Source organism: Caenorhabditis elegans, chromosome V (genome assembly GCF_000002985.6).
Source record: "Caenorhabditis elegans chromosome V".
Lineage (NCBI taxonomy): Eukaryota > Metazoa > Nematoda > Chromadorea > Rhabditida > Rhabditidae > Caenorhabditis > Caenorhabditis elegans.
In genome coordinates, this window is record NC_003283.11 from 13,345,036 (window position 1) to 13,367,315 (window position 22,280).

Here is a 22,280-nt window from a genome sequence, read left to right on the forward strand (position 1 = left end):
CTACAAGTGAGGCGCAACTCTTTTCAAATTTACTCGGGCAAAATAATATTTTACCAACACTAGATTATTTTACTAGATGTAGACATAGTATGCCTACCTTGTAGCCCGAATCAAAAATGAGCCCACCTCATTTCAAACCCCAAAAATCTTCATCTTCCATTAATGCTTTCAAGAAATTTAATAATTCGACAAGTACCAAAAACCATTAAATTAAAAATAAGCACTATTTCAATTTTCAGTTTAAGTCATCAAGCCAATTCATCAAGTTTATAATATTTTTTATAGTCAACTTTAAGCGCTTTTTTTGCTCGACGACTTCCACGTATGTGCAATCCCACAACAATCTCATTTCTATTGCAATATATTGTTTTTTTGTGCATTGAAAATGAGAAGAAGCCATGTATAGTTTGTGATACGTTGTCGCCTTTGAACACTATTTTTTGCTGATAAAATTGTAGAAATAGATTTGTAGACTACCGTGGTTTTTTGTTGTTAATTTTTCAGTACATTTTTAAAATTTCAAAATAATTTTAAGTATATAAATTCAGTCGAAATTGATTTTTTTACGATTTTCCTATTCTAATTAAATTTTTAAATTTTTTGTTTAATAATTGCATGCAAAACTGCTTTGTATTTTTTTTAATGTCTAATTTTTCAAAACGCTGAGATTTTACATAATCATTCACAAAAAATTTTAAAAAAATCCAAATTGCTTACTTGCTGAATTCTACGTGATCTTTGAAACCTTTGGTAGTTTTTTGTATATTTCGGATCAACTCGATTTTATGACTTCTTCGCGCCTCGACATTTCTTTATGACTAGCTTCTCAAACCCCTCAATTTTCTCGGATATCAATTTTCTTATCACTTGAATTGCAACATAGGTCACACTTCCTGATTTCTTAAAACCACTTTCACCATTATCCGTAGCTTCATAAATCATTTTGAAAGGTCATTTGATGAAAAAATATAGGATACTGCTCCGATTGAATGAAGAGCAGCCGTTTGTCCACCGCCGCAACAAGAAACAGCATTTAGTTGATGGGTGAATGTGTTGTGTAATCAAATGATGTTTCATTGTTTCCGTAGTCTAGGAATCATCACCAGATGAGAGCCGACCACAATGATTAATGAGGTTTTGTTATCCCCCACTCCCACTAGTTTACGAGCCCTTTGTTATCATAAGATAAGAAAATGTTGCGAATTGACACTTCCGTGTCAAATAGTAGAAACAGTAGGATTTCTGAAGCTGATACTGCTATTATTGAAGACTATGAAATGGGGAATTTAGTACCAGGTCTAAAGAAGAAAAAGTAAGTTGATTTGTTAAATTTTCAATTTGGTGAATTGCCAATTTCAATTTACAGAAAAATAAAACTGATTTACTAATTATTAAGGGGTGGTCGGAAATGTCAGACACCGCATACTATGTTGTTTTCACAAATTCCATTTTCCAAATTTCTCAATTGCTTTTACAATTTCAAATTTATACATCCTCAACTACCTACATATGTAGACTTTTTCTTAAAAATTGTACAGTCATATATTATTTCAGTGGAAGCTCTGAGAGGTACTTCACAGTAGTCTGTCACTAAGAAACAATTTTGGATTTTATTTTATAATACAAAATTCCACACTTTTGTTTTGAGGAGAACATCGCTTGGTTCAGCTAAGATCACTCGAAATTAATATCAAATTCAAAGAGAAATTTAACGTGCTCAAAGTATTTGTTTCTGTTCCAACTTTGAATTGAAACTATTCCAAATTAAACATTTTGATTAACATTCTGAGAAACCACTGGGGCCCTCTATTACAAAAAAGATACAATTACTCTAAAAGAAGGAACTTTGTCTATTTAAAGTTTTCTTTTTAAATGATTAAATAATTTTAATATCACTTACTAAAAATCGACGTCTGTAATTGTAATTTAACATCTGTTAAAATTCTTTTCAAAACTATCAAGAGTAGACTCTTGTTCGAGAATAATCTCAAAGTAGTAGCTCTTACATCTTGACTCATCTCACTCTTCTATTTTATCATTCATGTACTTTCTTTTCCTACTTTTCATAACTTCTTGTCTTTTTCCTTTCTTCTCATTTTGATTCTTCATTTCCACTTCACCCGTTTAAGTGCAAATGCACATTTTGAAGGCAACAAAAAACCGCCGGGTTGGTCTACTTGAAGCCAACGATCTAATTATAAGTAACTCCTTTACTTGCCCAACTTAAATGTTTTCCAGGTTCGTGACCATCAACGAACTCGAGGAGATATGCGAAATGGGAACATTCAGTGACCGTTTTGAAAAAGTGAGTCTTTGACGAATTTGTGTGTGGGTGAGGTAGTAGATGGGAGCTCAAAAACATGGTCGTAACTCATTGAGGGGATTATTTGGGTAATTCCTAGTTTGATGGGCAAAAGCTAAAGACAAAAACGTGAGTTGTTGCAAAAAGAAGGACTACTCAAATAATAAGAAAAATGAATAATTAAGGTGGCTTTTAGGTTGTTGACCGCCCAGCCTTGGGAAAAATGGAAATTTTTGAACATTTCAGTAGGATGAGTATACGACCAGAAAACACAATTTATAACATAAAATAGGTTGTTAAAACATACAAAGATGTTACCAAAAATAAAATGGAAGAGGTTTTTGAAGTTTTTTAACAACTATAGTTATGTACAAGCTTCCGAGTAGTCACAAGAGTTCAAAAATTATGATTTATAATTTTTAAAATTTTAAACTAGAAGTACCATGATAGGAAGGCACGATTTTCTCTTCTGCACATTGTTTTATACTTTGTTAGATTCTTTTTGAATATTCACTATCAAAACCTGCATAGGCTTTCCGAAAAATTTAACAATTTTTCGTCAGCTCTCAACGGACAAAATATGAAAAAAACCTGCAAAAGCGAGAAATTTATCACAGCCCTTTCTGCTCCACCTTTTGTAAAATTTCAAATAAAAAATACAGTTTTCTTGACATTTAGCACACGAAAATCATTTTTCATCGTCTTCGCATTGCCTTTTCTCAAAAAAAGAACACGTGGTGAAAATCTTCCAAAGAAAAATATTTGGGCACACACGAATGATTTTTGGTCCCAAGAGATACGGATCTCAACTGAGAACCATCACTGTTTTCAAATTCATTGGCTTTCCTCACTCAGACCAAATAGTGTCCAATGCAACAACAACATAGATCAACACATTTTGAATGATGACGACTATTGAGTAGTACGTAGCACACGTGTAATCTGATATCCATATATGGTGGGTGCACCGGGCCCCACCAGACCAAACGATTCATGCTCTTAATAACGTGCTAAAACCATCCGGAAGAGGGAAAATGTGTGTGTATGCTTATGCAATTCAATACTCGATTCATCAAAAATAAGAGGGTTTTTATCCAGTCGTTTGATGCACTTTTCGTGTGCAAGCATTTGAAGTTGATTGATAATTAGGATCTAGTTTGGTGGAAATTAAAGCAAACAAATATCACGTGGTTCAACGACCACCGACAAAGTAAATGGGTCTGGAAAAAAGGGAAACTAGAAAAATCGGCGATTACTCTGTTTTTTTTCACTCATATATTTAGAGATCAACCAAGACAAATGTATCTGAACAGGTTCAAACGTACATCATTGTTTTAAATCATTTGAAATACCCACGTTTTGCAAATTTTGGCAATTTACCGAAACGTTGACTGAATTTTTTCAAAAGCCTGAATTTTTCAAAATGTATAAGTTCGAACAAGAATGCTCACCGCTTTTCCAAAACTGCCAATAATCCATTTCAATGGAGAATATAGAGAATGTAATTTTAATTTTAATTTATTTGTGTTTGCAAACAAATTTGTTTCAAATTATATGCAACGTTCTCAAATTTCAGTTACTTTCTTTTTTTTTCGAATGTGTATTTTATAAATTTTCGTAGTAGACAGAAGCTTTCGGGATTTTTTTATACGGAGAACGAGTGCAAATATTATAATTCTCGATGGCGTTCCAAGATATTTGATACCCAACGAAGAAATTGTACCAAGCTACAAACAGCTTTAAGTGTTAGTTTTCCAGCATTTTTAATGAAAACTGCCTAAAAAACTACACTGTCTTCACATTTTCTCATGCCAAACTACAGTTCAGAAGCTCACGTTCTCACACTTTCCTTAAAAATTCTATAAACAATTTATGAACTAGGTCTTCTTTTTTCACACTATATTTTAAAGCCAGTATTTCGAGGAAAAACAATGCACCGGATTTTTATATTATTGTTCGGTGTTTTTTGCGTATACTAATAAGTGTTCAAATTGCGAAAAAAAATGCAAAAAAGGGATGCACATTATTATTGCAATCAAAAAAATACTATATCAAGGGGAGCTGTTGGATCAAAAAACTAACAGGAAAGTACCATTTCACTTTCACCTAATTGTAAGATTAGCCCATTTCACATGCCCCATTCCACCTACTTAAACCAACAAAAAACGATGACAAGAAGGACATAGTGGACAGACCCCACATACACGGACCCTGGGACGTCTTCTTTCGAACTCCGCCCCTAGTTGTGGGCTCTCGTGGCGGGCGCTTCACAGCTCTTTGCATTTGTGTCTTCCGAGCATAGTTTTCGGTTTTTTATATGTCATTCGATTCAATCTGATTTTTATTAGAGATGGTGTTCCATTCGAGGTCGGCGAAAACATCAAAAAAGAAAATCGATTTGGCAAAGGTAAGACTGTACACGTGATGTTAGGGCTCTTTGTAGGCAGTCGAGACAGTTTTATTTTGGAGTCTAATCCTCTAACTGTTGGTCTAAAATCGGAAGAAAAAAACGTAACATGTTTTGCTCCAGAATTGAGTAAGAAGTTTTGTTACTTCATAATTAAAAGTGACTAAAATTTCTTCGTCAAGTTAGTAATTTGTCTTTTGTGGAAAACAGAACAACGTCTCGCACACTCAAAGTTTTTAGTTTTTAGACCCCTCTCCTAAATATTAGAAACACTAAATTCCTAGGATTTTATTATTTTTTGTCCAAGAATCTCTAGATAAAGAAAAATTTATGTTTTCTTTTCAAAACGTAATATTTTTTTATTAGATGAATTAAACTATATTTTTGAATGAATTTCTTATGAGATACTCTGTGAAAACCACCAATATTTGTGAAAAAGGCAAAATTTTGTACATCTTGTTTTCTGAGCTTTTATTTTTTAAAAGCGGATTTCTTTTGAATATGTGAACTCAACTGTTCCACTTCTAGATAACCACTGACCCAGAAAAGAAAAAAAACTTCGACATTTCATAGTTCCACTATAGCTTATCTTTATGAAAAATGCACATGTTCTTTCTATGCTTCAAGCTACCCACAAAAGAACCTTTTGAACTTTTTTTTGCAACTTGCACACTGAAGACATTTAGGAGGGTCAAATGTGGCAAAGAAAAGAGTATCACACGAGCCCCACAACTCAATTTGATATTGTCTGTGACTTTTGTCTTCGTTGCTTCCTCCCTTTCTCCCGACACCTAATCCATTTTGAGATTCAAATATAAATTCCTTAAACGAGCTCTCTCGGAAAGTCCATCGGAGACAGCTCTCTACCCGAATGGAATAGGAAAAAGCCGTTCGTGTGTTTGTGAAAAAGGAATTTATCATGTCAAATTGGGCTTGATTAGATGCTCAGATAGGCGCACGCTCCTCCTCGTTTTCTCTTCGTTATGTTTTGACATACCAACACAACCAGAAGAAGAAGCTCCTTGGGGAGATTCGTCTGAATTCCTCTAACCCACACGTCTTGAGTACTGGGTGTTCTACTTCGTCCTCTTTTTCTCCTACTTCTTCAAATATGAAACAATTGAACCCAAAAGCTTGAAAATAGAAAATGGACACATGAACATTGAGATCTCTCGACATGAAAGAAGATGTGTCCCGGGGTCGCCAAACAACCCCTGAGGGACAGATGTGGACGGGGACGGACACAAAACGATTCACCGAGAAACAATCTGAGAATAGTTTTGTGACAAAGTGTCACTACTATGTCACACTTATTTACTACTCACTCGTTTCGGGTTGAAGTTGTGGTGGTTGTGGTGTGTGCAAAGAAATGACCAACATGTGTGTTTCTGTTGTTTCAGGACACAATTGGGAGCTAACCTAGTTTGGATGAAGAGGGTGGAGTAGTTATCTATCACGTCTACTACTTCCCTTTTCAATTTCTCTACAATTGTGGGAAAACAACAACAAAACAATAAAGTCACGTGATGATTTCCCGAAAAAACCGATAAAGTCGGAGCGAAAAGATTAGTGTAGAACGAGGAAAAAAACGAACGCATGGGAAAACAATTCTACGATTTTTTGGGGAAAATATAAAGCTCAATTTTTTCTTTAACATTTCCGGGATTGCCAAGTATAGTTAATAGTCTTTAGATGAGGTTTCGGGTCATTTACAAAAAAATGCCAAAATTTGTTTCGGACAGTTGTAGAAAATTTTGAGAAATACTTTTACTTGCTTAGTAAAATAATTTTATTTTTAATTGAAAGTTTTGATAATTTTTTCTTAATAATTCATATTTTTCAGTTCAAACCTTATCTACTCAACGCGGGTATCGTTCTGTTTGTTGGAATCTATGTATATGCTGGAGCACTTCTCATTCAATACATCGAAAGAATTCCTGTCAAGGTGAGAGTGGATCTTTGTTAAAGTTATGGGCTCATGGGAAACACGTCTAGTTGTCAAAGAGTTATCATTATCTTTTTCCCAATGGGAATACTTGTTTAATATCTGTGTATTTCAGGTAGAAGAATCGTTCAGACTTCGACGGAACAGTCAAGATGATATGCCAATCATTCCTTGTGAGTCTTTTTTTTGCCGTCTTTCTTCACGTATATAGACTAGAGATCCTATCAATCTTTTCAAATGTTGCTCTCTTGCTCTTCTCTCTGTATTGCACTGAGATTTGTTGGCGGAAGACATCAAACTACGTAACACAGAGAAAAAGATAAATTGGAGGAAATTCACATAATAGTGACGACATATGACAAATGACATAGATTACAAAGACATTTAAAAAGTGGAAGTGAGGGTACTAGTAGAATACAAAATAACGAATATAGGAGAATAAGGAAAGTTTAACCTGGAACTCAACGTGTTTCAATAGATTGGCACCTCCTGACTATATTTGAATGTTTGTCATTAAATTAAACATTATTTCAGTGGACCGCTCAAAAGAATGTGTACTACAAGCTCTTCGAAAAATGTCACAAATTTCAAAAGGCAACTGCTCACAACTTCACGTATGTTTTACCCTTCCATACATCAATAAAATTTCCATTTGTTTCAGAACAACGTGAACCTTCTAGAGAACTGCTATGCGTCAGATCTTCAGAAACTAAAAACGATTTATGATAGCTCAGAAGGTCAGTCACACATATGTACATGTCTACTCATACTTACTAGCAATAGTCAAAAAACTGGTTATCTAGTCCATCTTCCCCTTGGGACCTTATTTTGGCAACTTTCTCGCTCATTTTTCTCAGACTTGTTCGATCAAATCGAGCTTTGATTTCAACACTTTTTTGTCTTTTCTCTTGTTTCCACCATATGGCCAAAAAATATCTGGCCCCTTGGGACTAATGAAAACGTTTGGCAGTTTGGGGGCGAAGAATAGAATGGGATTGAGGTTTGAAACTTTTGACGATAAATTATGATTTGTTATAGGGTCAAAAGCACCAGAACAACAGTCGGCGGTTGCTTTGAAGAAATTTGTAATCGTTGATGGATTTGAACAATGGACAACCACAGATGCTATATTGTTTTGTTTTACAGTTATCACGACTATTGGTGGGTGAAAATAAAAATAGGGAGCATGAAATATTTCATTTGAAACACAGAACGAGTTGCCAAAAAATTATATAAAATAGAACTGTTACGAGGGAACATGAATTTTACAGAGAAAATATCCTTAGATCCTTGAAACATCAAAAGAAATTTTAAAAATCTATTCAAATTTTCGAGAAATACTTTACCCGAAAACCATGTTTTCAAATGATACAGTCTAAAAACAGGTTAGCATATGTTTTCAAATGCCCAAAATTATTTTAAACACGCAAATTTATTTTTTAAGAATGGGAGTTTTCAATTCCTCTCTTTCTTAAGATAAAATTGTTTAGGTTACGGAAACGTGGCACCACAATCGTTTTGGGGTCGCGTATTTGTCATAATTTATGGAACAATCGGAATTCCAACTGCAATGATGGCTATTGCAAATGTCGGAAAATTCTTGGCAACACTTCTCAAATCATGGACTCGACCGTTTTTACTTTTATGTCGGAAAATGAAAAAACGAATGCAGAAAAAAGATCAGAATGGGAATGAAATTAAAGAAACACAGAGATTAATGGAAAGTTCAAAAAAGAAAGCAAAAAAGATAGAGGATGATATTTCGTCTCATGAAGACGAAGAAGCAGAGGAAGAAGTAGAAGAGAGCGACGGTGAGTTGATTATTAATTGGGAATAAAATGGATTCAATTAAAAAAAAACTTCGAAAAAAAAACTGATTACAAATTTGAATTTAATAGTTACCCAATTCAAAGTTTCAAAAATCAGGTAAAAGTCAAAAAACTGAGGAGGACGACAATAGCGCTATAACTAGTAAGTTTGGAGCACATTATCACGAGGTTGCTCTTTTTTCAAATTGTTATTCTCACTTAATTTTTGCTCAACTTTTTTCACTTGCTCTTTCACCAGAATTTTCCATTTGCTGAAGGCCGATTGCTAGATAACATCTTTTCATTGCTGTCTAAAATGTTTTTTACAGTCACCGAAACAATTGTCTTGTTTGTGGCGTTCCTAGTCTACATTATCGCTGGTTCACTTTTGATGAGTTATTATGAAGAAGGAATGACATTTGGACTTGCGATATACTTTAATTTTGTAACACTCACCACTATTGGTTTAGGTGATTTAGTACCACAGTCTACAGATTGGCTGGTGAGCATTATCAGATAGTTATTGACATCACCATATGTATGACTTCAGTTTGTAACACTTGTATACTGTGCAATTGGTTTGGCGCTGACGACAATTGCAATTGAAATTGCTGCTGACACTTTGAAAAAGTTGCATTATTTTGGAAGAAAGTTGGACAATGTTCAAAATGTGCAAATTTGGTTTGGAGGTCAAAAGTAGGTTTTTTTCTGGAATATGCAACTTAATGTCGTGATTATTCAGATTATCCATGAAAGCATTGGTGAAAAATCTGGGAGATCAACTGAATGTTCCAGTGGAAGAATTGGAAAATTTGGACCTCGCTAAATTTGTCGATGACGCAATCAAAGTAGAAGCTGGAGAGTTGACAACACTGAGGGTTAGCTTTGTTGCAATAAATTTATATAGGAACGAGCCAGGGACGACGGCAACTTATGCCTTTTTTGTAAAAATTGCTTTTTGTCAAATTTTCAAAAAAATGAACTTTTAGCAAGACATTTCGAGCATTGTAAAATGTTCTTATCTCTATAATGTTTAAATATAAATATTCAAAGCATAATTGAAATATACAATTCGTTTTAAACATTTTTGTTAGATTTCCAAAATTATGAGAGTTTAAAATAGATTGCCAGTTTTTTTAAAAGAAAAGTTGAACTATGCATGAGATTTGTCAAATTTAACACCATGGGAGTAATACATTCATTTTTCCTATGGCGATACTCCGCATTACATTACATTTTGAAGTATTAACTCAACAACATTAAAAAAACATATTTTGAGACAAAATTTCAAAATGATAATTAAAGCTAAAATTTTCAAATTCTACAGAACGACCGTGCCTGGATGAATTCTAATTATTGGCGTGCAATAGAAAGTGGTTCAATGCACTACGTGGATGATGATGATCTTGTGACATTACAGTCAAATCGTAATTACTATTCTGAATTTTAACCTGAAAATCTTTGAATTTACCTGAATTTGCTTGGATGGTTTGAATTGATGTTGTCGATATTGTCAAAAAAAAACGCGGGTTTTATTTTCCTCCTTAATCAATTATCAATTTGGGTTTTGTGTGATTGTGGGCGCAGGAATTTTTTAAATTGTGCACTTGCATTTTATCAAATTGATAATCCTGTTCTGTTCATATTGTCCTTTTTGTTGGTTTTTTTTCTTAAATTTAATTGGAAATCATTTATATTCATCACTTCCCCCACACGTCACCCAAGTGCAATTAATTGTGAAAATTTAAATTTAAGATATTAAATTTGAAGTATTTATGAAATATTGACCGAGCATGATGTGGTTTCCTTAAACAAACTGTTTAAGTTTGGAAAAGAAAAAACACATATTCTGAAAATGAGTTGGAATCGGAGCACTTGCACCATAAAAGTTCTCCCCCTGAAAAATCATTCCAGCATGATTGCAGTCACCAAATTGTTTTTGCTGTGTGAGCAACCAACAAATCAACTCCAACAACTCAATCTCTCGGTTATTCTAATTTTTTCTTTGTTCTAACCTTCAGTTTGCTTGTTTCAGTATCATGTGGCTCACAGCAAATGCTCATCAGAGTTCCATACTCAAGATCGACAGATTCCCGAATGATTACTGTAAATCATGAGCCTTTGACAGAGACTTCGGATGAAAACTTCAAACTTCATAGTGTAAATGAAGAATACGAAACTGAACAGTTTCCAGATATTGAAGCTGAAATTATAGATAAACCGGTTAGACTTGAAAGTGTGAAATTTAATGGTAGCAATTTTTAGGAAGTTAGCCAAAATGAAGGAATCCGAAAAAGTTCCCAATGCATTGAACTTCAGAAACTTCTGAAAGCTTTAAACGATTTGAACAACGGTAAGTTCGAATTTGGAGCAAAAAACTCCAAAAACTTGAATTCAAACTTTCAGAAGTAGTGTCACAAGATGGCCGATGGAGTGAAGAAGCTAGACGGCGATACCTGGAATATCAAAGGATATGGAGCAGGTTTAGAACTCCGAAACATCAGTAATTTATTGAATGGATTGTAACGAAGATTTTATTTATATGTATAAATTGTGATTTCCGTTTAAGAATCGTTGTTTTGATTTTAAAATTTTTAATTTTTACTGATATTTTTTGATGCAGGATTGTTTGATATATGTAAATTAAAATGAATTCATGAAGCAATTCAAACAAAATTTGTAAATTGAAAGTGAATAAGTGTTAGTTATGCTTTTCCGAATCTGGAAGCGCCGCCAAAACTTGATGCTCGATATTGACCTCGTTCACTCCACGCAAAAATCTAACAAATCCTGAAAAAGAGACCTCCTCTAGTTTTGAAATGATCGTAAGAAATCATACCATTCTCTCCAAAATCTGTACCCCATTGGTGAACGCAAAGCCAATATGGTACTCCATTGTCAACTCCCCATCCAATAATTTTTGTGTCCATTCCACCTTCTTGATCTCCGGCTGTATGCACATAGATTCCAGTTTTATAATCCCAAAAATCGTCATAAATAATGAAAGACGCAATGACGGGGCCATTTGTCATGATTTCAATTTGAATGTCTGTCATCTTTTTTCCAACATTGTAATGTGCTTTTCCAAAATGTTTATCTTGTTTATATGCAATCGGCCAGGTTATGTTAGAAGTACAATGCTCCTCACATGTCGGAGTATGGTAACCAGGGCACGGCACAGATGTTGTACCATTTGCATATTTCTTATCACATGGATAAATAGAATACGGTTTACATCCAAATTGATCATTGTAATTGCCACCAGTACAGAGACCATGGGTTTGCCACCACTTCAGAATATCTTTTGGCCAACTACCGTCACATCTAAAATTAAAAATGTATGTAGGTTTTTTTAAATTTAAATTTTTTATTAAGCACCGAATGGCACTGCCATTTTAATAAATCGTCGTTTGAAACAAGTACCAAAAAATTATGGGAAAGTATAGTGTTCAGTAAGCGATTACCCTAATCTATGGCTTTCATTTTCTGTTAATCTTGCAGACTCTGTCAGTCTGGTTTTCAAGATAATGAAAATTTAGTTTTCGGATCTAACGCAGGAAAGACAAAAATATTAAAGAATTCTATTTCCAACAACTTTTTATTTCAACCTACCCCCATCCATCTCCACAAATAGACATCAAACCAACACAACATGAAAGTGGATCTTGTGCAGACAGTGGCCAATTGAATGTACCATTTGAGGCAATACAAGTGCGATCAGACGCAATTTCAACTGCGACCAGGTGAGCCGCTGAACCTGAAAACAATCAAAGTTCGTCTATCATCTTGTTCGTCACGTTTCTCCTAGACCTTCCTTGTTGAGTACTTTGTCACGTTGTCTTTTCGTATTTTTAGCCCGTGTGACTCATGTTATTTTTGTTCTATGTTTTGAAACTAGCGATAAAATATTTTAAACAGTTTTTCTGTGTCTCAACAAAATTAAAAAATAGAGACAAAAATGATAGATCGACAACAGAGTGAGTATCCCTCTGCTTCTTTTCAAATAGTACTTCTCCGAAATCACGTCACTCTCTGACCGACCAGTCTTTTCGCCAAAAAAAGATATTTAGGCAACTGTTAACATATCAATTTCTCTACTTACCACAATCGGATTGATCACGAACGGCTCCAATTTGAGAACACGAAGGCCATTTCTGACGGGAATCAAAACTCGATGGAATGTCCACAAGAACATTATCATTTCCAGTCTTCTCAGACACTTCATCGTTGGACTTGATAAATTTGATACTTTTGGCACGTGCCTGAAATGATCAAAATACGAATTTCGTGTTATTTTTGAAAACTTCATTTACCATTTTCTCTTGGAATGTCATGCGGGAGGTTTCCGCTTTCCATAGTTTCTGTTTTTTGTTTACATAGGATGTGAGATCACTTCCGGAAAGTTTGATTGCTTCGGAAGAGATTGATGATTGGTAGGTAACAGATGAATGTAATGGAGTGCATATAAATAATGGTAACAAAAATGATAGAAATATGAAGAGCATAGTTAAAAATTGAAATTTTATGAATTGATCAGGAAGAACCCGGAAAAGGAGCAGAGAGGGAAAAGAGCAGAAACGATAAGAAAAGATAAGAAGATTGTTAATTTCATCACCTGATTAATGGGCGGCTTAGCAGATAAGGTAGGCTTAACTTTGAACTTATGTAAAAAAAACACCTATTGAATAACTCTCCAGGGATGTTGGAAAGTCGGCTTGCACGAAAGGCTTCAGATATGTGTAATTGGAGTTTCAGTATGATCCGAGTTCAGGGTGTTCCATAAATTTCCGCGAACTCTATTCGATCAAATTATATTCAAATTTCAAAGCCTCAAATTTTATGAACTAATTTTTTTCTTCGGACAGCCGTTCGTTTTGAAAAAATAATATGAAATCTGAAAAACGATAATATAATCTGTATTGATTCCTCTTCAAAAATCATCCAGTTTTAGGATATCTGAACCATTGTTTTAGGATATCTGAACCATATTTGAACCATTGTAACCCCTTATTTTTATCATTTAGCTTTTCACATATATTTTCTTCGCCGAAATTATACAATCCTACTATCATTTGACCACTAGTTCTCTTTTGTTTTTGGCAGTTTTCATTTCTTGGCACTATTCGGTGGGAACAATTCTTCTTTGTTCAATTACTTTTGTTTTCATTGATATACAGACTTTATTGTAATCATTCTATCAAATATCGAACAGATTTCCATTTTCTGCAAAGTATCGTCTAAAGTGCCTCTGCTTTGGGGGAAAATAAGATTGATGACCACAGCAGTGTCATCTTTAAAGAACATTCGATACGAAAGAGATATATTTTTGCAGAAAGTCTAAAGGTGGACATGTATCTTTAAGAATTCATCGGAAAAAGTGATTAAGGACGAAATCTGGGCGGTTGTGGTGTTTGATGTATTTAATAGATTATGACTGTGACTACGGTAACTGTTATTTGCGGTCTTCTGTGTGTTCCCGAAGAGGTTCATCGCCGAAAAGGGAAGAAAAAGACATGTGACGATGAGTGACTGCAAAAGACCCTGCCAAGAATAGCAACAGATGGTGTGATATGTAGATGAAGATGTAGATGCCATACATAAAGCAGTACAGTAACCCTCTCAATCACATCCGATTGCCCCTGCTGCAATGAAATCGAACAAGATCATAGAATCTGTGTAGACCGACATGTACATGTTCGACAGAAATAGACACAGCAGCGAAGTTTTTGAAAATCACTGAAGAAATAATAGAGAGAAGGAGGAGAGGGCTGGGTATCAATTACTCTTCCGTCTCTCTCCATAATTCTTTTTCTATTTCTATTAACGAAATAGAAAAGAAATTCCGCCCCTCGAAGATTTTCAAAGAAGACATCGAATCAGTCTCTATACTTCCTTCCCTTCAACTTACCTTCTTCTGACTAATTATGGTCTCAATTACCTACATTTTGCTCATTTCAACTGTAACTGTGCTCACAGTATCAGCAGCTCCAATTGTGACGGAACAAAAAGGTTAGTTAGATTTCTTGTCTCAATTTTGCATTGTTGAATTTAGCTTTTCCAGATATCGCTGAATTCTCAAATTCCAACAAGGACGCAAACGTCTTTCTTCCATTCCGTGAACTCCCTGAACGTCTTATCGATGATTTCAATTCAAAGGAACTCGATGAGGGACGTGATCTTCCATCAGAATCTGACATTTTCTACTTCTTCGGAAAGACGCCGGTTCTGACGGAAGTTATTGATGCCCGAAAGCGTGGTGGCTTCTAAAGATCCTCAGGGCAACAACCGGGTTAAACATGCATCACCATGTCATTCAAGAACAACAACGATATTGTTGTAGTGTGTAACAGTAATAATATCCCATATTGGGTTTTCTGTTAAACGATCTCTCCCATTCTCCCATCTTTACGATGTCTCTTATCTCTGATACGTGTACGTCTTCAACTGCTCTTACAAGGCAACTATGTCATCAATTCGCACTGTATTTTCTGTGAAAAATATTAATGTCAATAAACATTTATATTGTGATTGATGTTGTTAAAAAAGAGTTATCAAAGTTAAGGAATTTATCCAGTTCAGCCACTAAAATTCCAGGATTATCGTCTTTCCTCAAATCATACAAAACGACTTAACACAGGATAAAACACGGGAATTTTAAAAACATATTCACAATATTGTATTATCCAAAGATCTAAATTAAACACGAAATTCATAAACATGAAACAAAACTTCAAACTTGGAAAACCCCCTAGCTTATATTCTCAAACAAAAATTAATCGTAAGATTATTTCAATTTAAAATTGTTTAAATAACAGATCTACAGATATACTAGAGTTCATATTTTGTGATTTAAAATTTTTGAAACTGGTGTATATGTACATATAGTGCAGAGCATAGTCATAAAAAAGAGATAGAAACACTTATGCAAATTATTTCAAAAGGTGTTACTCTTTGCTGCCATTGCCATTCATTCAAATAGTACCCTCTATTGTTCACAATTTCGAATTTGTAACATTTTGCAGTTTTAAATTTTTTTTCCCAAAATTTGGAATTTGCTTTTAGGATTCGAAACACGTTTTGTTTGTCAACCAATTCAAAGTTCAATCAGTGACTACTGTGTCTAGATCAGGTGCATTTAATACTGTATATTATACAGTGTATAAGTCTTGTGAGATTTGAGAACTTTCGATCTTTTTCACGGTTTTTGCCCGGTTTTCAATAGTTATTTGTAGTTTTTCACACATTTTTTATCACTCCAGAGCGTCGATCAAACATTCAATTGACCACAATGTCAAGTTTTTCGTTCCTTTCTGTGTTAGATTTTGATGAGAGGAAATCCCAAAAAGGTGTCAATGAGAAAAAAAATGAACAGCGGAAAGGATTATGAGTGTAACAAAATGAGAATTGAAATTGATTCAAAACCTGGCAGGTTCTATGAAGTTTCGTTTGAATTAACTGCAAGTGTTGACACTGTGATATAGATTGGCAAGACATTTTCAACAAAACAACTTAAGTCTTTTGCATATCAGTTTTTTATGACCAAAAAAAAAATTTGCAAAAGACTTCCAAACAAAATAATGTCGCTCAGATTTGCAATTCTTACCGGTCACACTATTGTCAACAAGTCTTTAAAATATTTAGGCTCGTTTGAAATCTAATCAGAAACTGAAAATTCGAACAACTAAATTTTTGCTCAAAATTACAGGATGGCGTCGACAGCCACCTTATCGTTTGGGCCGAACCAAGAGAATGAGGTGCAACTTCTTCCACCAAAAGAAGAGAAAACTCTCGATAATTTTATGAAACTTGGCAAATATTGCTGGCTTATTCTATTTTTCTCCGAATTTATGCTACTTTCCGGAGCGGGAAACACACTTTATATGATGTATGCTGGTGAGTTGTCTAGCTAAGTTGAAATTTGAATACGATATATTCAGGTGCCTATCCAAAACTTGTGAGCTGTGAAGGACCCGATGTTTTTATCAAAGATATTTGCAAGTCTTCATTTGATTTCCACAATCCTCCAAACTGTACGATAACCTCAAAATATGACTTCTACTCGATCAATGTTGATGTGAGAATAGAACACTTTTATTTTTTATTTTAACTTTTTTTTCTTTCCAGTATGGTCACTTCTGTGGTGAGGGTGCCTGGGTGAAAACCAGTATTTCTGTGCAGATGGTTGGTGTTTTGATTGGATCTGTTACCTCAGGTGCGGTTGCCGATCGGTATGGAAGGTTGAAGGTAGGCAACAATTGAGAGTTAAAAATGGAACCTGGTGACTACAATTTTGTACTCGAACTTTCTTAATCCTATTTTCAAAACAATTATATTTCTCCAAAATTCTGTTATAAACTTTGATCAATATTTTTGATAAAATAGTGAGAAATAGAATGGAAATGCCACGCATCTCTAATCTCTAATAGGTTAAAACTGCTCTGTAGTTAAGTTTATAACGCAAAAAAAACAATTTTAATTGAAATTCAGAAATATTAAACCCAAGTTTCAGGTTCTCTCCGTGTGTTTTTTCATGGTATCATCCCTCAGTATTCTTAACACATTTGCCAAAGATCTTATCTATTTTACAATTATCCGAACGATTCTCTCTATTTTCAAAGGAGGGCTTCTAAGTACTTATGGAGTTTACAAAATGGAACACGTACCACGTCAGCACCGGTTTTGGATTGCGACAATGATTAGTTGGGCGCCAAATTACATGATTCTCAGTTTTGTTGCATATCTTTGTCACGATTGGATTACTTATCAATATGCAATATTTGCACTTTCGATGCCTGGAGCAGTGGTTTTCTTGTAAACACTGAATCACTAAAATTAATTTTCAAAAAGGTTTCTTCTAGATTTGTAAAGGAATCTCCGCGATGGCTAATTCAAGCTGGTCGAATTGAAGAGGCTCGTCAAGTTTTGAAACATATAATGGAAGTTGATGGTAATACATCAGATCATTCATGGAATGAAATTGAGGAAATGTTACAAACCGAAAAAAAACGTCAAGAAGAGCGTATCAAAAAACGAAAGAATTACGATTTCCGTCATTTATTCTGGAATAAGTACATGGCCTCAGTGACGATGATTCTATGGCTGGGAATGTTTTCCACCTCTTTCACAAACTATGGTTTTGTGTTCAATATAGAAAAGTTATCTGGCTCCCTTTATATCAATGCATTGCTCATGGGCTCATTAAGATGGGTGCTGAATATCTTTTTCGGATTAGCTGATTTGAAATTTGCAAAATTGGGTAGAAAACACATCCATTTGATTTCAAAGTTGACAATTACTATTTGTGTGTTTTCTATTTTTGTTACATATTACTTTGGTAGGTTTGAATATTTTAGTTTTTTCTTTTAAATATATATTTTCAGAATACGAAGAAGATTACTCATTAATCATCCGTGTAGCAACTCTACTTGCTTCTGCCACAGCTTCTCAAGTTTTCATCACAAAATCTATGGTGCTCATGGAATTTTATCCAACGGTGATTCGTAATTCTGCGGTATCATTTAAATCAAGTGCAAGTAGAATTGGGACAATTCTAGGACCACAACTTTTCATTTTGGTAATATCTCCAAAAAAATCTCAAAAATAAAAAAAAGTATTTTTCAGTGCCCATACAAAAGTCTTCCATATGCAATTCTGACGGGATTTTGCTTGTTTGATGCAATTGCATTCCAGCTGAGACTTCCAGAAACTAAAGGAAAGCCACTGCCAGAAACAATGCCTGAAAGACATAAAAATGGAAGAACCGCTTTACCAACTACCGACCCACAAAATTAATCAATGGAAATTTAATAGAAATGTACAAATGACTTTTTTAGATTAAAATAAATGTTCGCTAGTATTGTATATACATATAACGAACAGGCTTTTATATAACGCACAGGACTTTTAGACTACTGTCATTAGATCTTTGAAACTTGAGATGCTCTAGATATGTTTACTTCGCATTTAATCATTAAAACTTTGGAATTCACATTTTCATTATGTCACTAGTTTAATGTTACGATGATTGATGAAAAGATCAAAAAAATATTATTTTAGTCAAAAAAACGGGAACTCATAATGTCTCTTGGGCATACGATCTACGTGAGTGCTATGGCAACCTGTCATTAGGTTAATTTTTCTTCCCGGTTAGAGCCCTAGTTCTTCTTCTGATTTGTGTTCGTTCTCTTGAATGTCATTTTGAAGTTTTTATTGGCAACATGACAGTGTTAATGTTGATATGGATGAGCTACGGACCGATATCAATAGCTTTGAGTGTGGTTATTTTTTGCATTTTGGCAGTTAGCCTCAAATTCAAGTCCATCTTTTACCGAATTGTACAATTTGATATTTTAATGGTAAGTCTTGAAGCATGACGCCTTTATGTCTGTAAAAAATGGTGTTCCTATTTTTAGAACACCGTTTTCTATGTGAATTGTATTACGTATAAACTAAAGACAATTGAAGAATATCATCGGGTCCTTTTACTGATATTTGAAAGTTATCCGTCTTTATTCATTCTGCGTGAAGGTCTATCTTTTTGGGCGTATCGATTTCAATGTTCCAGTCTTTTACTGAAATGCATTTTTAGATTCACATATGCTAAATATCCGTTTGCCGCTGAAGTAAGTTAATTTTCAAGTACTAAAAAAAGTATAAGATGATTAGTATGACAACTTGCAGATTTGGAAAAAGCACTATCGGCTTATTATGGTTTCTACAATTTTCTATAGCATACTCTTAACAATTCCGTTTGTTTTTATCACAAAGGAACATCATGGATTTGACTATTACGCATTTACAATGAATATTGAAACTGTAATCTATTTACTATTGACCATTTACTTGGGCCGCCTAACAAAACTATCACTAAAGAAGCGATCAAAGCGGTTTGCGGAAAGTATCAAAAAATTGAATAACTACATTTATTGTGACTTATTTATTCACGGAGTTGCATTCTTCGGTGTCATGATTCCAAAGATGTTATCTTTCGAATGGACTGAAGAAACTAAAGATTACATTCTTACATTTACCGTAGACGCTGTAAGTTTTAGCGGCGTTCAGATTAATTATATAATTTGTGATTTCAGATTAATTTAGCTTCAACCTATATAATTATCATATGTGACTCAAATCTTCGAAAAATTTTGTTTTGTCACACAAAAAAGTTAACCACAAGTGTATTTCAAGTCAGTGCAGTTCCCGTATCCAAGTTAATTGTCAGCCCCCAATGAACTATTTTTTGAGAAAAATAAGCTACAATAAATATTATTATTCTTTGGCGAGCACATGATTCAACACTTAATTACTGAGGCCTAGAGAAAAATTCTAGGAGGCCTCGCTTCCGGGTGTATTGACCTGTCAAGTTAACCAAGATATAACCTTTTAAAGTGAAGTATGTAGTTGAATAAAATACTATGAAAGAAAATACAGCAACTTTGATATAATCGTTGCTATTGCCATCGGGCCTATTAGGATTTGTTACAAAATTTAAGTTGAAAAGTCGGTCGAGCCCAATGCAAAATATCAAAAAAATTAATTTATCATACATTTTTTCTGGCAAATTTAAATTTACTTTGTTGTGCTCTTTGCAAACCTAGTATTAATTAAATTCAAGGATAGTCACGTTTGTCACGCATATTTGAAGCTACTTGTCGTTTTTGTAGAAGATAAAATTTATTTTTTTAACCAGAACCATGCTTGTTTTCAGTAATAAACATGTTCTCAATAACCGCACCTTCCAGTCGTTGAGAAGAAGACAACAGGCAAAAGTGAATAGTATTTCAGAATTGAATCGAAAAAATGTCGGAATTCACAACATCATTTGAAATTATGATATTATGCTGTCTCAGCATTAAATCAGTTTTATTTGTGGCTAAAATATTTTCAAAAATTTTATTTTCTCCATTACATGTTTTTATTCAATCTATTGATAAGTTGTTGTTGCAATTTGGCTCATTTTAGGCACATAATTTTTCGAAACTTCTTTCCAAAATGTTCTTAACAACAAAGTTCTATCACCAGCTCTCACGTGTTTTGGATGGTTACGAGAAGTTTACAAGAATTATAATTTGTACTGCTTTCTTTTACCATTTTTCAATTCATTCCCAAAAACCCTCAGAGAAAACTGAAAGTCAGACTTCTAATCAAATTTAGAAGGCGGGTACCTTTGTGAGGAGAGAATATTTGTGTGCATTCATGCTGTTGGCTATTCAAAATTTGCTCAAATAAAAAAATTTCAGAGCTGACGATCAAAATTATGCTGAATTTGTGTTCATATTCTGCTATGATACTAGGATTCGTAAGTAAAAAGTGCATTGAAGCTGTAAACATTTTTTTCAGATAAGTCTACCAGCCTTACTTATTAACTTATATGTACTACAGATTAACTTATATTAACTTTTTATTAACTTATAGATTGTTACACGAAAAATAGATTGTTACACGAAAAATAGATTGTTACACGAAAAATAGATTGTTACACGAAAAATAGATTGTTACACGAAAAATAGATTGTTACACGAAAAATAGATTGTTACACGAAAAATAGATGGTTACACGAAAAATAGATTGTTACACGAAAAATAGATTGTTACACGAAAAATAGATTGTTACACGAAAAATAGATTGTTACACGAAAAATAGATTGTTACACGAAAAATAGATTGTTACACGAAAAATAGATTGTTACACGAAAAATAGATTGTTACACGAAAAATAGATTGTTACACGAAAAATAGATTGTTACACGAAAAATAGATTGTTACACGAAAAATAGATTGTTACACGAAAAATAGATTGTTACACGAAAAATAGATGGTTACACGAAAAATAGATTGTTACACGAAAAATAGATTGTTACACGAAAAATAGATTGTTACACGAAAAATAGATTGTTACACGAAAAATAGATGGTTACACGAAACATAGATTGTTACACGAAAAATAGATTGTTACACGAAAAATAGATTTCTTGTAAACTTCTTGTAAGTGGAAGATACTTCCCAGAGATTTGTTTTATCTATCTTTTCTACTAATAATATCCAAGTGTCTTACAGTGTTATCTATTTTCTAAAAATTATTTACGTTTACTATGTTTTTATTTTGACTTCTCAGTTCTTCTAATTGCAATACCTAGAAAAAAAATTCAGCTGCAGTTATGTCTCTCTAATTGCTTCACTTCTTTGAGAAAAAAAGTTGATTGCTCAAGTAAAATAATATTATTTCATTATAGAAAATCCAATTATTCTCTTTTTATGATTTCATGTTTGAGTAGGTGGTCTATCAAATAGAGCAATAAGTTATTCTTGCATCAAGTCACTTCATTTTTTTCAGATTGCAATGTTTTCTTTGATTTCAAAAAAACGAATTAATGAATAGACGTACATCTATATATAGAAAATTAATAAAAACCTATGTTTTAGTTGACAATTTTTACAACACAAAAGTCAACCGAAATATGAAATATAGTATTTTCTAAAATGTTTTTTTCGGTCTCCAAGAATACAAAAAAGATAACCTTTTTTGTCTTAAAATCCACATTTTTCTCAGAATCATTGTGAAAATTTATTGGTAGACTCGTGGTTCTGACGAGCATAAATATTGATGTAAAAACAAAAAAGACAAGTTTATAATTATAATTTGTGCTGCTTTCTTTTTCCATTTTTCAATTCATTCCCAAAAACCCTCAGAGAAAACTGAAAGTCAGACTTCTAATCAAATTTAGAAGGCGGGTACCTTTGTGAGGAGAGAATATTGGTGTGCATTCATGCTGTTGGCTATTCAAAATTTGCTCAAATATAAAAATTTCAGAGCTGACGA

The 22,280-nt window shown here is 33.7% G+C and overlaps 5 protein-coding genes and 1 non-coding gene across 10 annotated transcripts; 4 read left to right on the top strand and 2 right to left on the bottom strand.

The window, feature by feature from the left end:
* Nucleotides 1-1,242: 1,242 nt before the first annotated feature.
* twk-43 (Potassium channel domain-containing protein) lies at nucleotides 1,243-11,133 on the top strand (the record flags this gene model as incomplete). 4 transcript variants are annotated; one of them, NM_182337.7, is made up of 15 exons in its annotated part: nucleotides 1,243-1,312; nucleotides 2,239-2,305; nucleotides 6,553-6,654; nucleotides 6,770-6,827; nucleotides 7,189-7,268; nucleotides 7,316-7,391; nucleotides 7,693-7,815; nucleotides 8,145-8,465; nucleotides 8,792-8,964; nucleotides 9,013-9,158; nucleotides 9,205-9,340; nucleotides 9,790-9,889; nucleotides 10,498-10,685; nucleotides 10,728-10,815; nucleotides 10,869-11,133. In NM_182337.7, 15 exons carry the CDS (start codon nucleotides 1,278-1,280, stop codon nucleotides 10,967-10,969), a joined length of 1,794 nt encoding a protein of 597 aa, NP_872137.2. The 4 variants fall into 4 exon arrangements, with proteins under 4 accessions (NP_872137.2, NP_001263877.1, NP_001263876.1 ...); NM_001276948.3 differs by lacking the exon at nucleotides 1,243-1,312 and having other exon boundaries at nucleotides 2,276-2,305; nucleotides 10,869-10,969; NM_001276947.3 differs by lacking the exons at nucleotides 1,243-1,312; nucleotides 2,239-2,305 and adding an exon at nucleotides 4,653-4,709 and having other exon boundaries at nucleotides 10,869-10,969.
* Nucleotides 7,464-7,599, bottom strand: F32H5.8. Its single transcript, NR_069886.1, has one exon. It is a non-coding gene; the product is annotated as an Unclassified non-coding RNA F32H5.8 (non-coding RNA).
* F32H5.1 (Peptidase C1A papain C-terminal domain-containing protein) lies at nucleotides 11,048-13,002 on the bottom strand. The gene is made up of 5 exons (NM_073909.8): nucleotides 12,776-13,002; nucleotides 12,565-12,724; nucleotides 12,075-12,219; nucleotides 11,302-11,786; nucleotides 11,048-11,252 (listed from the first exon to the last, which is right to left on the bottom strand). Exons 1-5 carry the CDS (start codon nucleotides 12,965-12,967, stop codon nucleotides 11,164-11,166), a joined length of 1,071 nt encoding a protein of 356 aa, NP_506310.1. The 5' UTR covers nucleotides 12,968-13,002; the 3' UTR covers nucleotides 11,048-11,163.
* A 1,344-nt stretch (nucleotides 13,003-14,346) lies between these two features.
* Nucleotides 14,347-14,990, top strand: F32H5.3 (FMRF-Like Peptide). Of its 2 annotated transcripts, none has more exons than NM_073911.4 (2): nucleotides 14,347-14,471; nucleotides 14,524-14,990. In NM_073911.4, exons 1-2 carry the CDS (start codon nucleotides 14,387-14,389, stop codon nucleotides 14,727-14,729), a joined length of 291 nt encoding a protein of 96 aa, NP_506312.1. In that variant the 5' UTR covers nucleotides 14,347-14,386; the 3' UTR covers nucleotides 14,730-14,990. The 2 variants fall into 2 exon arrangements, with proteins under 2 accessions (NP_506312.1, NP_506311.1); NM_073910.6 differs by having other exon boundaries at nucleotides 14,354-14,471; nucleotides 14,515-14,989.
* A 1,177-nt stretch (nucleotides 14,991-16,167) lies between these two features.
* F32H5.4 (Major facilitator superfamily (MFS) profile domain-containing protein) lies at nucleotides 16,168-18,322 on the top strand. Its single transcript, NM_001383438.3, has 7 exons — nucleotides 16,168-16,355; nucleotides 16,400-16,536; nucleotides 16,587-16,706; nucleotides 16,972-17,273; nucleotides 17,321-17,796; nucleotides 17,843-18,036; nucleotides 18,084-18,322. Exons 1-7 carry the CDS (start codon nucleotides 16,169-16,171, stop codon nucleotides 18,252-18,254), a joined length of 1,587 nt encoding a protein of 528 aa, NP_001370023.1. The 5' UTR covers nucleotide 16,168; the 3' UTR covers nucleotides 18,255-18,322.
* A 357-nt stretch (nucleotides 18,323-18,679) lies between these two features.
* Nucleotides 18,680-19,693, top strand: srg-46 (Serpentine receptor class gamma-46; the record flags this gene model as incomplete). Its single annotated transcript, NM_073913.2, has 4 exons — nucleotides 18,680-18,817; nucleotides 18,875-19,084; nucleotides 19,143-19,502; nucleotides 19,550-19,693. The coding sequence occupies 4 exons, from the start codon at nucleotides 18,680-18,682 to the stop codon at nucleotides 19,691-19,693; spliced, it is 852 nt and encodes a 283-aa protein (NP_506314.2).
* Nucleotides 19,694-22,280: the final 2,587 nt, after the last annotated feature.

Bases quoted from the DNA above. Each gene is read 5' to 3' on its own strand.
- F32H5.4 (NM_001383438.3), top strand. From the start codon at position 16,169: ATGGCGTCGACAGCCACCTTATCGTTTGGGCCGAACCAAGAGAATGAG. The intron at 16,537-16,586 runs GTGAGAATAGAA...TTTTCTTTCCAG, and splicing joins TCTACTCGATCAATGTTGAT to TATGGTCACTTCTGTGGTGA. The intron at 17,274-17,320 runs GTAAACACTGAA...GGTTTCTTCTAG, and splicing joins CCTGGAGCAGTGGTTTTCTT to ATTTGTAAAGGAATCTCCGC.
- F32H5.1 (NM_073909.8), bottom strand. From the start codon at position 12,967: ATGCTCTTCATATTTCTATCATTTTTGTTACCATTATTTATATGCACT. The intron at 12,725-12,775 runs GTAAATGAAGTT...TGATCATTTCAG, and splicing joins TGACATTCCAAGAGAAAATG to GCACGTGCCAAAAGTATCAA. The intron at 12,220-12,564 runs GTAAGTAGAGAA...GATTGTTTTCAG, and splicing joins TCGTGATCAATCCGATTGTG to GTTCAGCGGCTCACCTGGTC.
- F32H5.3 (NM_073910.6), top strand. From the start codon at position 14,387: ATGGTCTCAATTACCTACATTTTGCTCATTTCAACTGTAACTGTGCTC. The intron at 14,472-14,514 runs GTTAGTTAGATT...TGTTGAATTTAG, and splicing joins AATTGTGACGGAACAAAAAG to CTTTTCCAGATATCGCTGAA.